We start from the raw sequence: 15,471 nt of genomic DNA, 5'->3' as shown, positions 1-15,471 counted from the left end.
GAGCAGGGCTTGGGGCCTGCTGTTGTGATGGGGCAAGGGAAGGGGCTCAGAGACAACTAATGAGATCAGGAGCCCAGGGCCACTTCACGCACATTCTCTAAGACACAAAAGCCAAATGAGGGACCAAAGTCTCTGAACAGTAAAGCAGTTGACCAAGATCCCACAGCTTTGGAATAACAGAGCTGGGATTTGAATTCAGCCTAGGCAGTCGGGCAGCAGGAGAAACTGCAGCTTGCCCTGTTCTCTGTCCCTTCTAGTCCCACCCGTCCTTCCCACTTCTTCCTTGAACACTCACTGATCCAGGAGGTTGGGGGACCCAGAGCTGACTCAGGGTGTTTGGTGCAGGTGTCGGCTCTAGGCCAGAGGAGGACAGGGACCATCCAATTTCCTGCCTTCAGAGTCTGGATGTTTCCTCCAGCCTTTCAGAAGCAATGGAGGTATTTGAGGTGGGCATGAGGTACCAACTGTATTTTCTCTTTTAAAGTATCACCCTGAAAGCCAGCATTAGAATGGGAGTGACTGGAGACCCCAGGGCCAGGGGCAGTGGTCCAGGCAAGGGTTGCTAAGGGCCCAGGATAAGCCAGATGCAAATAAGAGAAGGGGTCAGAGCTGAGGGACAACTGAGGCAGAATTCAGGTGAGGATTAAAGAAAGAGATGACAGAGTTTTAGTCCAGTTGAGCAGGTGGCTGAGGGCCTTCACTGAGCTTGCATACACGTTTTCATGCTTAAATGAGTGGTCACAGGCCGAAGCTGGGGACAGTCTTTATTGGAGCTTGGAATGTTATAGTAGTTCATCTTCATCAGAGGCAGACTGTGCAAAAATGAGCAGCAACAGTGGTGGACACCCAGCAGAGGGAACATCGGGGCTACGTTAGGAATCCTGCTTGCCCGCAAGCAGTGCACAGGCACACACATGCACACACTCTCCCACACAAGCTCACGCTCTCACACGCGCTCCCTCCCTCCCTGTGGGTCTGAGGCCAGGCCCCTGCCTGCTCAGTTGGCTCCGCCTCACAGAGGCCTTGTCTACTGTGGGGAATCCACTCAGTAGAGGCTGAAGGAAACCACGTGAGGTCCAGGGCTGAAGGAACCGGAAGCTGCAGGCATTTTTCAGTTTGGAAGAAAGGGATGCAGGAGGATGGGAAAGGTTGGCAGGGACCAAGCCAAGGGAGCCCCACTGGGTCAGGGCACGGGAGGGACAGGGTAGAAGAAAAGTCTGGCTCCTCTCCTTCACTTCCTCGAACCACACAGCTGGGGCCAGAGCCCATGGCATAGGAAGCCTGGGGGGCATCGGGGTCCCCTGTGTCCTGGGAAGGCACTGAAATGGGGACCAGATCCTGAGAGCCTGGAGTCCCCCACAAGCACCCCAAAGGGAACAGGAAACGGGATGACAGAGCAAGAAGGGCTTACATGCCGGTTGTCTGGGGAAACGAGACTGGGGAAGCATGAATCCTGCTTCCCACCCCAAACTCAGGGTGGGCGATGGGCTGAGAGGCAGCTCCTCCGGCTGGCACAGGAGGGAGAGAGGGCCAGAGACAGGGCTGCCCCTTAGGTCTTCGGGGCAGTGCATTGGGGAGCCTGGCCCCACCCTTGAGTCCATGGGCAAGTGGGGGCAGGAGGGAGGAGCCGGAGCCTCCTGCCCCCGGGTCCAGGGCTACCAGAGCACAGCCCCGTCCAGGTTCCCGTAGCCCGGCTCGGCCCGCAGCTGCCAGTATGTGTTGTTAGTCACCCACCACTCCTTCCCGCTGCTGTCTGTCTGCCGCCTGGGGGAAGAGGACCACGGGAGGAGAAGGGAGAACATACAGAAATGAGGCAGGGGTCTGAGATGCTGGCTCCCATTGCCAGTCCCACTCAGAGCAGGAGGAGCCCGGGGGAAAGGAAGGGGGCCCGGACTGCAGAGACCCAGGGCAAGAGCAGAGGCACCTGAAGAAGCGAGCCTGGTGAACAATGCTGTTCTCCTCCATCACTTTGCGCCTGTCTCGCTGAAGCTGCTCGATCCTTCTCTTCTGAGCCTCAGCGGCCTGTATGTTCCCTTCCTCCAGGTACCTGGGCATCCAGACCGCCGTCAGTGGCACTGGCCCCTCAGGGGCCAATCCAAGGCCTCCGTCCCCCGCCCAGCTCTGCCCCCAAACAGGCCCCATCTCCCTGAGGAACTCAAGGAAGGCAGGCCGCAGCTTTGTGTGGATGCCCACATGGAGGCGGGAGGAGCCGGGGGGCTCCGGGGTGCCACCAGCCTGACATTGACCTCTGGTCTGGCCGCAGCCGTGTGTCCGTGGAGGGCAGGGACCGTCTCAGCTCAGCCGTCAGCTCATTCAGCTCCAAGGCAAACTGAGTGAAGCCAAAGTTCCGCTCGTGGTCGGGGGGCATGGAGTCTGTGGGGGAGGCAAAGGGCTGGGGCAGGGGGCCTGTGCCACAGCTGCTCTCACCCCTGCCCAGCCCTCCCCAATGACCCACTTACTGGGTTTCCAGATGCACTGGCCGCTTCCAGGCAGGGGTCCCCGGTAGAGCCCCTCATGCCACTTCCCAAAAAGTCGGTGGAGGACACGGCCACTCCGGCTGAACACGGCACCCTGTACCTCGTGGATGCTGGAGCTCCAGTACTTGGCCTGGGGCGGGTGTGGGGGCAGGGGGCTTAGGGAGGTGCCCCTCCTCTTCCCAGGGGGTGGATGGGTGGGGTCAGGGCAGTGTGTCCACCTTGCAGAAAGTGATCTTGCAGTGGCAGGCGCTGTTCCGCGTGTTCCGGATGAGCACCTCCCCATAGTGCTCAATCCAGCGCTGGCCACTCAGGATGTTGTGAATGCAGGATGTCACCTTGTTCCACTCAAAGTGGTCCCCAAACCTGAGAGAGACAGCATGGGAGGGCAGCTGGCTGGTCCTGGGGAACTAACGCCACCCTGAGCCAGGGAGCGCCTATCTCACTGGAGCAGGCCATGCTGAGTCAGTGGAAGGAACCCTGGTTCTAGTACTGGTTCTGGCTCTGCCATGTAGGATGACGTATTTTTATAAAGCAGAGCAGCCTGCACAGGAAGCATTCAATTAACATGTCTCCATTCATTGATAAAGCTCCCGAGAGTTTAAGTCATGGGGAAAAAACAGACAGGGTCCCTGCCCTTGGGCGAATCTCGGTAGGTCTGTTCACATCTTATCCTGTATACTCCCGCCTTTATTGGGCATTACTCTTATTTTACAGAAGAGCAGACTGGAGACACCAAAGCATCAAAACGTCCCTGCTTGCATAACTATTAAGCAGCAGACCAAGTCTCCCAGCCGGGCTTCTGACTCTGAAGTCCCAGATGTCCTCCACACCTGTGCTGGCCTCTCGCTCACTCCTGGACCTTGCTGGGGAAAAACTTGTCTCTGGCTGCAGTCCCACCTATGATCAATTTTGTGTGTGTGTGTGTGTGGGCGTGTGTGTGTGTGTACGGTGTGGGTATGCACGGGTGTGGGTGTGCGCACTGACTTAAAGTCTCAGATGGATTTCTTACTGTGAGTCATGGTCAAACAAGTGTGAAAGCCACTGCCTCAGATGACTTTGATGAGGCCTTCTAGCTCTACTGTTCTAGGATTTTTCACCTTTCTTCATAGACAAATACTGTAAATGCCGGTGTAGGACATGCAGACACGGCCCCACCCCTAAGAGCTCCGGGCCAGACCTTTCTGTCCTGTCCCAGGCCCCTGGCCATCCCAGCCTGGAGGCTGTGGGCTTAGGAGCACTCACCCGGGCAGGCTGACATTGACCGTTCCCACAGGCACAATCTCCAGGGATTTTCCCCAGAACTTGTTCTTCCACTTCATATCTGAAGTTGGGTTGGGGGAGGGAGAGGGACAGCTGAGATAAAACCAGAGAGTGTTCCAGCCCCTTCCCCACCTGCCCTTCACCCCATGCCCACCCACCACACCTCCCAAGTCCTCACCTTGCCAGAAGATGAAGTTCTCAGACTCCGCGTGGCATGCTGAGATGGGGGGGTGGTGAGAGACCTTGAAGAGCAAAAGAGGTCTCTTAAGGCTGCCAATGGGGACCAGGACATCTGTTCCTGACCTCAGGGCCCCCCCAAATCCCTTACTCCCCTCCCCAGGTCCCCTGCAAGCCAGAAGGCCAGTTAGTTCCAGGGCTCTTGTCCTTGTCATCCTTGGCACCACCCAAATCCCATCATCCTCTCTTTTCCCACAAGGCCCCTGTGTCCTCGCTTCTCATGCATGCCCTCCTAGAGCCCTCCTTGCCACCTGTCTACACTGCCCCCCAGACCCCTGCTTAAGCCCACAAAGTGCTCCAGCAATGACAGTTGTGGCCCCACCCATGCCATACCTGAAAGGCAGCCCTCCCCTGAGGACACCCTTCCCTTACCATCTTTCCCCCCAAGGCTGACCTTCACCCTGTAGCCTCCACACCATGCCCTTGGAAAAACCTGGCCTTGTATTCCTTGGATTGGCTCCACACCTGGAACCTTGAACTCCGGTTTACACGGACAGCTTGCCTGGCCTCTTTCCCCACTCCCACGGCTCCTGCCAAGACTTCAGTGGCTCTGATTTGTCGAGGCCTGTGAGCCCAGCTTCGCCTTCTTCCCGCTCAGCTGAGACTTCTCCATCAGCTCCACCCTCTCACCCAGCACCCTTGTGAACCCACTGTCCCCACCGGCCACAATGCCCAGCCTTGGCCTCATCCATCCACCTTGGCTGCCTGCTCTTTAGACACCCCCCACCAGACACAGCACACAGGGGAAAACTAATTCTGCGTGGTGTCTACACCTGGGCCCTCAGCATCACCCTCGATCCTCTTAGAGGGCCTATACCCAAGCCTTCCCCTTTCAAACCACATTCATCCCCACAATCAGAGGGAGAACAGAGATGCAACTCTTTCCTCCAACTTCCAGGCTCCCACCCAACCTGCTGCCAGGCCAGAGCCTACTGCCCCCTCGCCACCTCCACCCCTTCCCACAGGACCCCTCCTGCCTTCCCCACTGGCACTGCAATCTTTCCCTCTAGATTCCTCTTTCTCTCTGAACAGAAATATCTCATTTCTTCCATCTTAAAAAAGAGTAAGCCTTTCCTTTCTAAACATGTACATCTCTGCTTGCATGTACAGAAAACAAACACTGTCAGCGGGGCCCACTCAGAGGGGCAGGGTGGGGGGCCATTTTCTACTGTAAGTACTAGTGTACCCCATGAACTTTCAACAGGTTTTCAAAAACACTTAAAATCTAAACAAAAAAACGGCCTCAACCTTTACCCCTGCCTTTGGCTGCCCCCGTCTCCTTCCTCTTTCACTCTTGGTAACATTTTTTGGAAATAATCTGCATTTTCCTCTATTCTATATATTTTTGCTTCCACTTTAAACCCACTACAGTACAGCCTCTCTGAAGCCTCCCCGCTCAGGAAGCCAAAGACACCCTCGAAGCCTCCTGGGCAGCCACCCTGCCCTTCCGCCTTTCCAGGCCTCTCCCAGCAGCAGGCTGGGACTCTCCATCTCAGCTGCTGACTCCCCACTCTGCCAGCCCCACCCAGTGCTCTGTGAGCAAAAGGCCTCCTAATTCGGTGACCTGCCTCACTTACTCTCCAGCTCACTAACTGGCCCCATCTCACACCCACCAAAATCCCCCCAGCCAGAAATTCAAGGTCACGCGACTCTCCCATATCATCAAACACCTCCCCTACCCCTTAGACGTAAGAACATCCTGTTGACCACTAAGTCCTGTCAAGGGCTATTCAAAGAGCCCTTGAATCCGACGTCCACCCATTCCAGCTGCCCCGGGCTAAGCACAGGCCCTCCCTGGCTCATACAGAGATGACTAAAATGGCCTCCCAGTGGCCTTCTATGAGTCACTGGCACACCACTGCCTGGGCGCTCTTTATGAAGTGCAGCTCTGAGTCACTCTACTGCTTACAGCCCTCCAGTGACCACCTCCCACCCCCCACCCCAGCTTCAGGATTTAAACACACACAAACAAATAAACAAAGCCTTCCTTGACCTCTCCACAGGGCTCCTCAGAGTTTGGCCCTGCCTTTTCTTCCTGCTCCATCTCTAACTCTTCTCAAACATGCCCCCTGTGTTTCTTACACCATCTGGAACATCCCATTCTCTCCACCCTTGTACTCCTGGTGAACTCTAATTTCTCCGGCAAGACTGAGCTCTAGATCACTCCCTAGAGCTGCCTTCCCAGCTGGAGCCGAATAACCTCCTATGAGCTTCCACAACCCCAGCTCTAGAACGTGGGGCTCCTTGTTTCAAGTTCGCCCCTGACACTAAGCAGTAGAGAGGCCCCCGCACCGCCAGCATGTGGTACAGAGCCTAGCACAGAGCCAACGGCCCCATGCTCTCCTCTGAAGCCCAGGTGCCTCAGAGACCCAGATATCTGCCCAGATACCCAAGAGGCCTAGCCTCTTCTTCCAGGGCCGCACCTGCTCACTGATGAAGCGGAAGCCTCGGTCAGGCCGCTCACACTCATAGGTCTCCCCCAAGACAGGGTTGAAGGGCTTGCAGCCTGCCCGGTGGTATGTGGAGGAGTAGGCAGAGACGGCAAAGGCTGCAATGTACACCTGCAGAGGAGGAGGCCAGGAGATGCCACTGGGGGGTCACAGGAGGGCGGGAGAAGGGGATGCTACCCCAGTGCTAGCAAGGATGGGGGTCCTGGGGTGGGACTTCAGCAGCACGGAATAGCCCAGCAGGATTTCTGGGAAACAGGGCCCATGGGAGAAAGAGGCGGCCGTAGCCGGGCTCCAGGGCAGGTGCAGCCGGTACCATGCGCTCGCAGGGGTCGGCGATGCGGCTGGCCTGGTCCAGGAGGCTGCTGTACTCGAGCTCCTCACAGAGCCGCTGCAGAGTGTTGAGCGGCTCATTGAGCTGCACAGGCATTGACACCTTTGACAGGTCCTTGCCAATATTGTTCCGCAGAATGTTCCACAGGCTCACGTCAGTCCCGGGCCCGCTGGCTGCTGGTAGGCAGCGGCGACGGGGTGGCCCTGCAGCTCTGCCTGGAAGACACCCCCCTGGGGCCCGCCCCAGCCACATCACTCCCTCTAGGCACTGGCATCCAGCCATGGCAGGCCTCAGGCCGGCCCACAGCCAGCTGCCTCCCAAGCTCCTGAGGGGCTCCTGGAAGTACTCGTTCCCAAGCCCCCATCTCCACTCACTGTGGGGCAGGGCTGGGGTCTAATTCTTGCTGAGTCCCAGGGCATTTAGGTGGGCAGCAGGGCTGAGGCGCACTCAGACGGGGTGGTTCTCACTGCTGGAAACCCTGCACCTTCCCCACTCCCCACCCGTGCCTTCTGTTCCCTTCCCTAAACACAGAGACCAAAGTCAGGAAGCAAATTATTCAGCCCATTTTAGAGATGAGGAAACAGACACCAAGAAGTAAGATGAGACATGTCCAAAGCCACACCACTAAGAAGTGACAAAGTGGGACCTTTGCCTATTAGGCCCTCTGCAAGCCTTCTCAGTCGGAACGGAGGCTACCCCCAGGCCTGAGTCTGACCCACCCCTGAAGCCACGCCAGGAACATTCTGCAGCTCACAGTCTAGCCTTGCTCACTTCCTGGGGTCACCTCTGGAGTCAGCATCCAGAGCCACCAGCCCACCGGTCACCATAAGGGAGTATCCCCCAAGGGGCCTGGGCCACGGGCAAACACCACGTCTCCGCCCACCTTCAGCCCCTCCCTGCCTGCACGCCTGGCTGGCACCTTTCTGGCAGCGCACAGCTTCCCTGAGGTCCAGCACCTCCTCAGACAGGCTGGTGGTGATTTCACTGGTGCACGACTCTTCCTCCTCTGAGCCCTGGGCCGGGACAGATGACAGGCCGGGCAGACTGGGCCTCCCCTGGGCAGCTGGGCAGTGCCCAGGGCCTGGCAAGACTGCGCCCAGCTAGCCCTTTGGTGGGAAGGGGAAGAGAACGTATTTGGGAGGGTCTCTGAGCCCTAAGACACTGCCCTGGGAGGCCTGGCATCACAGAGTGCCCTGCCACCTTGGGAGGAGGAGGGCCTGGCTCTAACACCGCGGTGGGGCTCGGGGGCGGCAGGGGCAGGGAGCTCAGGGTCTTGGTGGAACACAAAGGGAAGGGAAGTTGGTGGTTCCTGAGATTCAGGGTCTGGGGCTGGCGGGTCAAGGGAGTGCTGAGGCCAAAACAGGTTCACAGGAAGATGGCTGAGGGGGAGCTGAGGCAGCAGGGTCAGGAGAACCCAATGGGGATAAAGCACTTCCAACTGGAGGAAGGATCCCAGCAGAGATTTCTGATCAGGGCCTCACAAACCCAGCAGGTTCGGACATGTTGGCAGAGATAGCGGCTGAGGCAGTTAGAAAGGATTTCGGAATCTACAAATTCTAGTCTTCTCTGGACCCCGCCCCTTTATTCCCAGGGTCCCACCACTGCCAGCTTCCTTCATCCCTCACCTCATTCTCAGAAGAGCTGGCAGACAGCAGGACCTCGCAGGCATCAAAGAACTCTGTGTGAGAATCAGCAAGGGACAGGACACTGCTCTGGGACAGCTGGGGGGTCAGGTCCCGCCCCTTCATGTACAGAGCTTCTTGCTGTGGGAGCAGGACACAGTCAGGCAGGCTCCCCTTGCCTGACAGTTTCCTTGAGGGTGAAGCCTAACTGGGGATTTCTACTGAGTCTGAAACCTGCTGAGCATGAGATGAAGCAGAGGGGAGCGAGTACAGCGGGACATAAAGGCGGGTGGGATAAATCCTGGCCTGGAGTTAGGTTCCCTAATAACTGCTTCTACTTCCTGGGCACTGTCTCTGAGCCCAGCTCCAAGCCCTCTGCTTATATTAACTCGATCAATCCTGACACCCTATGAGGTAGGTGCAAATATTACCCCTACAGTGAAGATTAGGATCCTGAGGCTCAGGGTCACAAAGCCAGCATGCAATGGAGCCAAATTCAAACCCATGGAACCCCTAAGTCCCAGCTCAGCCAGTCGACAACTGAGGGAGCCTAGGCTCGTCAGTTACATTCTTTGAGTTTCGGTTTCCTCCACTGTGAACTTCGGGTAAGAAGCACTGCCTCATGGGACTCTGAATTCAAAGCAAGAGCCCTCTGCACACTGTTAAGGTATGACGAAGATGCAGCTGCTGGCCATGTTATGTGGATGGAGTTGGAGCTAGGATTTCTGGGCCCTGTTTCAGGTCTGAAAGCCAGGCTTTCACTTCTGCTGGGAAAGAAGGCCCAGGAGAAATGGTCCCCACGGCCCACCTTGGCTCCTACCTCCTCGGGGTTGAGGGAGCTGAAGGAGTCTGCAGTGGTGTCTGAGGAGATGGACAGTGAGTGCAGGCGCCTCGGGCCAGCTGGGGCCTCAGAGACCTGCAGGGACAGGGCGCCGGAAGGATGAAGCCCTCCTGCCCTGCCACGCTGACCTCTGCAGAGATTGCCTCTGCCAACTGCTCTCACCCAACCTAGATATGCTATCACCCCCAGGACTGCAGTCCTCAGCCTCAAGCCCTCTCCTCCCACCGGCTACCCTGCCCCCGAGCCTCACCCCCATCTTTGACGGCTCTGAACCCTGGTGCAGGTCCCTCAGTTGGTCCCATTCAGTGGAGAGAGCGGCCAGCACACTGCTGAGGGAGCTGTGCACTGTGGGGACAGAGGCAGCCGTCAAACTCCTCTCCCTCCCCGACCTGCTCCCTGCCACCCCTCGAACACACACTCACCCTTCTGGGCCAAGGCCCAGAAACTTCGCTGCAGGTGGGCATAGTCTGCGGGTGGCAGCCCACGGGGACCCGAGGGGTCCCGGGACTCCAGGTAGCGAGACAGGTTTGGAACAGAGCCATGGAGACGACCAACCTGTGGGTGAAGGGGAGGGACTGGAGGAGACAGCCTCCTTTAGAGCACCCCGCCCCAGCGACCTGGGGGACACCCCCTCCTCACCCGTCCAATACTGTCATCCTTGGCAAAGCTCTGTGTGCACCACATGCGGCTGGTCCGTTTCCCTTTCTTGGGTCTCTCGGTTGTCACTGAGGCCTGGCAAGTTGAGGAGGGGGGACTTTCACTCTCAATGTGGGAACAGGGGGCAGCAAGCACAGAAGTCAGGAGAGAGGCAGGTGGCCATGGAGGAGGGCACAGACAGCTGACATGGCAGAGGAAGAAGACCGACACCATGGCAGACGTGTGGGCAAAGGAGGAAGGGGCCCCTCCAAGGGGCAGGGAGACATGCAGGGAGAGGCGACTGGGAGACGTGTGGCTCTCCAGGGAACTGCCACATACAAGGCGGTGTGAGGACCTGTCCCAGGAAAGTAACGGGGATGAAGGTGGCAAGCAGGAGGGGGATCCCAGGCAGGCCCCTGCCTCCTCCCCGGCCCTCACCTGGTGTGTGGGGATCACGGGGGCGGAGGGGATTCGGTGCAGGGCCTCCAGGCTCTGGAGGAGTCTGTGCAGTTCCTGGAGCTTCCCCTGACACTCAGAGAGCTCTGCAGGGAGGGGGAAGGGGCGGTGACAAGGAAGTCCCTCTTTGGGCACTGACCAGGCACCCAGAGGCCGTCCCACAGCTTCTCTCCCTCCTCCAAACACGTCACTGGGCAGCCACAGAAATCCTGACACTGTCTCCCTCTCCTCCACTCACAAGCCCGAAGCAGTTTCCAGTCCCCATCCCCTGGTCTGGACTCGCAGGAGGTTCCCAAAGGAGCCCGCTCGCCAAACTCCACTCTGCCTCCAGACCACACCTTTCTTCCGTGGCCTCCACACAGGCCGGGGAGGGAGGACCTCACTCTCCCCCACTTGGCTGGCACATCCCTCTCTCAGGCCATGTCATAGCCCCCTGCTCCAGGAGCCGGGTTCTGGAGCACACCCCGTCCCCAGCACTACTCCCAGGATCCTCCCTGCTGGGGCATTCCATATCTTCTTTCTCTTGAGTCTTGGTTCTGTGTCTGTGTTTGCGTGGCTGGAGCACAAGCCCCACCAAAAAGCCTGACGCTGCCCAGGGCACAGCCCAAGTAGGCCTGGCCAGCTTAGAGGCAGAGGCTACCTCCCCTGTCAGCCTATCAGCCGGGGCCCCCTGAGGCAGGGATGGAGATGACATTTTCTCTTTCTTGTGACTGCCGACCCCACCTAGACCCAAGAGCATGGGCCCTGCACACAGAGGCACGGTGCCAGGGGCCTCTCACCATGAGAGCAGCGGTCTAGCCCATCACTGTCCCTCAGCCAGGAAGACACCTTCTCCCGAGGTCCAAGCCCAGGGAGAGGTGAGGCACTACCCGCCGTTGGAAGCTGGGCACTGGGAGCCTGTGGGGTGAGTTGAGGGTCAGGAAGGACGGTGCCCAGCTCTCAGTATCTCACCCTTCAATCCCCACATCACCAGTCCCCACCCCAGGGCCCAACTTACCTTCCGGTGAGTGGTGCTGGGCAGCGGGCCCCGGGGCATGTCCAAGTGCTGGGCCAAGCGGTGGGCACGCAGCTGGGCCACCCAGCTCTGGAACAGGTCCTGGGACTTGATCTGCAGAAATGATGGAGGGGGAGGGTGTATAAAAGGAGGGACCGCTTTCCAGGGGCAAGGCGTCAGCGCTCTGGTCTGCACGCAAGCAGGGTCTCCCCCTGAAGTGCCCAACTTGTGCAAAGACCACTTGCAGGAAGGTGGAATACAACTTCCCCAGGTACCTGAGCCCTTAGCTTTGTGCCTGTTCACATACCAAACAACAGGGGCGGTTTGCCATTGGCTACTGTCTATGATGGGAACTCTCTTCTTGTCAAATTCAGGGACAGACCTTCAGCCCCTGCCCTTGTCTCCTGTATGGCCCAGTGCTTCTGCCAGGCTGGGGGGGCCAAACCACCACCTGGCTCCCAGGGATGTCACCTTGAGGTGGTAGATGTTGTCTTCTGTGTCAAGGTCAATGCGCTGGGCCTTTTTGTTGATGGACATGACAGAGAGTCGGACATCAATGGAGCCATGGAGTTTCCCCTTGGTGATCTGGAATGGAGGGTTGGCAGGAAATAAGGGACTGCTTTTAGGCCCCCAGGACCACAGAGCCACCATCTCCCTGAAGCCACTTTAGGCTCAAGGGCAGGCAGCCAGCTCACCCTCTTGCCCAAGTCACAACATCAGCTCAGACTTGTAGGCTGTCCTCCTGTGCACAGAACAACCCACCGTGCCAAGCCACCTTCTGAGCTCAAGGGAATCACAGAGCAAGGAAAAAACTATCCCTATTCTCAGAAATCTGCAAGGCTGAGGAAGAAAACTACATTCTGAGAGAGAGCCTGAGTGCCTAGGCCTGCAGGTCCTTGTTCCCAGCATGTGAAAGGGACAAGGACAATAAAGCTCCCATTTCTTGGGCACTTATTTTGTGCCAGGCACTGTCCTGAGAGCCCTTACCAGGACGGTGGCCTTATTAATAGGTGATAATACTCTCTTCATCTTAGAGATGAGGGAGCCGAAGCCCAGGGAAGTAATTTGTCTGAGACCCCAGACCCAGAATTGCGTTTCAGGGATTCAGCCCCTGCTCTGATGGATTCCAGACCCCTCTGCAGGCCCATGATGTTCAGGGACCAGACTCCTCCCACAACCCCCAGCAGAGGCCCTGACTCACGTCTTGCCGAGTCGTTGCATAGTGAAGGATTCCATCCTCGAGCACAAAGTATCTCTGTGATGTTTCCCAGAAGGAACAAGGACCCGGGAGGCCAAGAGGAAAGGGAGAGAGCAACCATACAGTCTTTTCTTCTTGATACAGAAACAGCCCATGATGCCCAGGAGCCCCACCACCACCAGCCGCCTGGCATCTGGCCCCTCCCTTTGCCCTGCCCACCCTACCTTGTGCCAGCCTTTCAGAGGCCACTTCCTTTTCTTGAGTAGGTGGCCTTCCTGCCTCTCGGGCATGATACGCTCTGCTCCCAGCTGGCCCCGAGGCTCCTCCACCAACTCCCACAGCTCAGAGGCCTGCAGTCCAGGGCAGAAAGGTTGTGGAGTGGCTGGTGAGGGGACCACATCTCCCCCTCCCCTTTGGGCCATGCTAGGCCCACCCACCCTGCCTGCCTCCCCACCCTCAGACCTGCTGGGCACTGCTGGGCTTGGCAGACGGAGTGCTCTCGGCCGGTGAGGGAGGGACCCTCTCTAGGAAGTCCATGAAGATGGGAGCGACCACTCCCTGCTAAGGACGGAGAGCACAGCGGGAGGAGAGAGGTGTCACCTTGTCCTGAGGGAGCCCTTGAAGCAAGAGAGAAGCCCCATTAGCACAGACCCTGCCATCACCTTCCCCACCTCCAACCCTTCCTGCACCCTCTGAGATAAGAGCTCACCAACACACCTGCTCACCTGGCATGCCTCTTCTGTTCCTACCCCACCCTGGGCAGGTTTCCCTGCCTACACCCTCCTGCTGCAGCCATTGCTCCAGGAGATGAACTAGCTCTTGCCGGCAGGGTTAGCCAAGAGAAAATTGTGAAAAGTCCACCCAGCCCCACCTTGGGCACACATTCCCGAGCTCCAGGAAACACTCGGTGCTTTCTCTGGCAGATTCCCCGAGGGTGATCGGAGGTGAGGCAGGGGAGAGAAGAAAGGCTCCAAAAAAGGGCAGAGGATCCAGAGACTGGACAAGCGAGATCCCAAGCCAGTTCCTCTTCCTTCAGGAGCCCCGCACCCCACCCAGACGCTTGGAAACTCTTCTGCCATGATCCCCCTATAAAGACCCCAAACCCCTTCATCTCGACTCCCCACCAGTTGGTCTCCATATCTTCTAGCTCTTGGGCTCCCATTTTCAGCATGGGGAAACTGAGGCCTGAGCCTCATTTTCCCCTGTGCCTCTTCTCATCACACATCCCCCTAGTATGCCCACCTCGGATCCTCAGTTTCCCCAAAGCCTCCTTTCTACCATCCCAGCCCTTGGGCTCCTGAGAAGTACCATCCACCCAGAGAGAACAGGAAACTGGCCAATGAAGACACCATGGGTGGGAGAAGAGGTGGCCAAGGTCTACACAGGTCCCGCAGCAGGGCCCAAAGGCGCCCTTGGCCCAGGCCCTGCCATCCTGGCTCCAGGGGGAGATCAATAATGCACGAGGCTCTGCATATGTGAGACGGGAGGGGACAGGAGAAGCGAGGCTGGCCTGAGGCTGGGGAAACAGCTCAGATCTTCGGGTGGAGTTAGCAAGCAAAGCACTTGAGGAGCTGGGGCCTGGAAGGGGACAGGGACATGGTGGGGAGGCAGTGGCTGGGAGGTCGGGACAGAGTGGCGGCTGCTACAAGAGGCTAACCCGGGGACAAAACTGCATTCAGCCACTGAAAGTTCCCAAACTCTTCCCGTGTTGGGGTATCTCTCCTTGCCCTTTTCCTGACCCCGCAGGATCCTGGCCCCTCGCTGCTTGTGAGTGGAAGGGGAAGCTCTGTCGGTACAGGGTGTGGGGTTGAGGTGAGCCAGGCGGGTGCCCCCTCTCCACCTCCATTCCCGACCCCATCTCCCAAGGGGCAGACCCACCAGCTTCAGGTGGGAGGAAGCCTTCTCGGGGAATGTCAGCGGGTGCCAGCGCGGCCCTCTTACCTCAGGGTCCATGGACACCAGGGCTCCGTGGCTCGCGCGCCGCTCCGCCTCTGAGTCACCGTCTCCAAGCCACCCGCCCCCTTCTCCTGGAGCTGAGCAGGGGCAGCAGCTGCGGCAGGAACCAGGAAGGAAGGAGATGCCGGAGCCTCCCCTCTAGCCGGATCTCCCCACCTCCCCTCCCCCGCCCCTCCTCCCGCCAAGCCCCAGGCAGTCGCTCAGCTCTGCCCCCCTGCTCCCTGGAGGACTCAGGACTGAGCGGACTCCCCAGCCCCAAGGCAGCCTGGGAGTCAAAGCAGAGTCCCCACTGGGAACAATTCCAGATTGACCACAGAGGCTTGGGGAGCTGCTGGCCTCAAGCTGGCTGTGGTAAAGGTTTTACTCAGACTAGCATGGCCTTGACCCCAGTTAGTACCCAAGGCCATTTCCTTATTAACTCCCCATCTTGTTCTACATCTGAAAATAGATTGCAAAATTTGGAGCCAGCAGAGGTATCAGGTTGACAGGAAGGAATGGATGTCCCTGGGGGACCACAACAGAGGCACTAAGAGCACAGTCAGCAGGGCAGTCGAGGAGGTTGGAGACAGCGGCCCCACCCTGAGGCTGTCATTGGGGTTGATGCCCCACTAGGTCAGGACCCACTGGAGGCTGGAAGCACCTTATGTGGTAAAACAAGTCCTGAGCCTGCTGACTGGGTCAGGAGTGAGAGTAGGGCATAGCTAGCTAGATGCTCAAAAGGGCTGGCAAGCCAACACAGGTACCATTGGCCTCCCTTTCTGGGCCCTTTTGCTTTCCTGCTGGAGTACTGTGTTCAGCTGCTCAATCCTAACTAAAAATCAGCTCCAGAGAAAGGCCTAAAATTCATTCAGATGAATATGGAATGGACTGACAGAGAAGCCACTTCCTGTTAAGAAGTGGGTTTTTAATGGTGGGCCTCAAGTGCTGCCAGCAGTTGAAGGATGCAGTGTGGGTTCTTTGATCCAGAGGTAGGCCGCTTGCCCCACTCACCTCATCCCCACACAGGCCTTGGC

At 58.1% G+C, this 15,471-nt stretch overlaps 1 protein-coding gene across 9 annotated transcripts; it reads right to left on the bottom strand.

The window, feature by feature from the left end:
• Positions 1-751: 751 nt before the first annotated feature.
• OSBPL7 (oxysterol binding protein like 7) lies at positions 752-14,608 on the bottom strand. Of its 9 annotated transcripts, none has more exons than XM_036930438.2 (24): positions 14,444-14,608; positions 13,818-14,080; positions 12,965-13,119; positions 12,727-12,852; positions 12,506-12,559; positions 11,776-11,889; positions 11,308-11,418; positions 11,090-11,207; positions 10,293-10,396; positions 9,858-9,950; positions 9,641-9,773; positions 9,469-9,563; positions 9,186-9,293; positions 8,381-8,518; positions 7,639-7,768; positions 6,738-6,970; positions 6,398-6,535; positions 3,916-3,979; positions 3,720-3,798; positions 2,696-2,840; positions 2,460-2,607; positions 2,247-2,373; positions 1,925-2,047; positions 752-1,764 (listed from the first exon to the last, which is right to left on the bottom strand). In XM_036930438.2, exons 3-24 carry the CDS (start codon positions 13,037-13,039, stop codon positions 1,656-1,658), a joined length of 2,565 nt encoding a protein of 854 aa, XP_036786333.1. In that variant the 5' UTR covers positions 13,040-13,119; positions 13,818-14,080; positions 14,444-14,608; the 3' UTR covers positions 752-1,655. The 9 variants fall into 9 exon arrangements, 8 of the variants coding, with proteins under 8 accessions (XP_036786333.1, XP_036786331.1, XP_036786330.1 ...); XM_036930436.2 differs by having other exon boundaries at positions 13,818-13,969; XM_036930435.2 differs by lacking the exon at positions 13,818-14,080.
• Between the last annotated feature and the right edge of the window lie 863 nt (positions 14,609-15,471).

The sequence above is a fragment of the Manis pentadactyla genome, chromosome 4, assembly GCF_030020395.1.
Source record: "Manis pentadactyla isolate mManPen7 chromosome 4, mManPen7.hap1, whole genome shotgun sequence".
Classification (NCBI taxonomy): domain Eukaryota; kingdom Metazoa; phylum Chordata; class Mammalia; order Pholidota; family Manidae; genus Manis; species Manis pentadactyla.
Note: the sequence above shows the minus strand (reverse complement) of the source record. Positions and strands in the feature narration are given on the sequence as shown.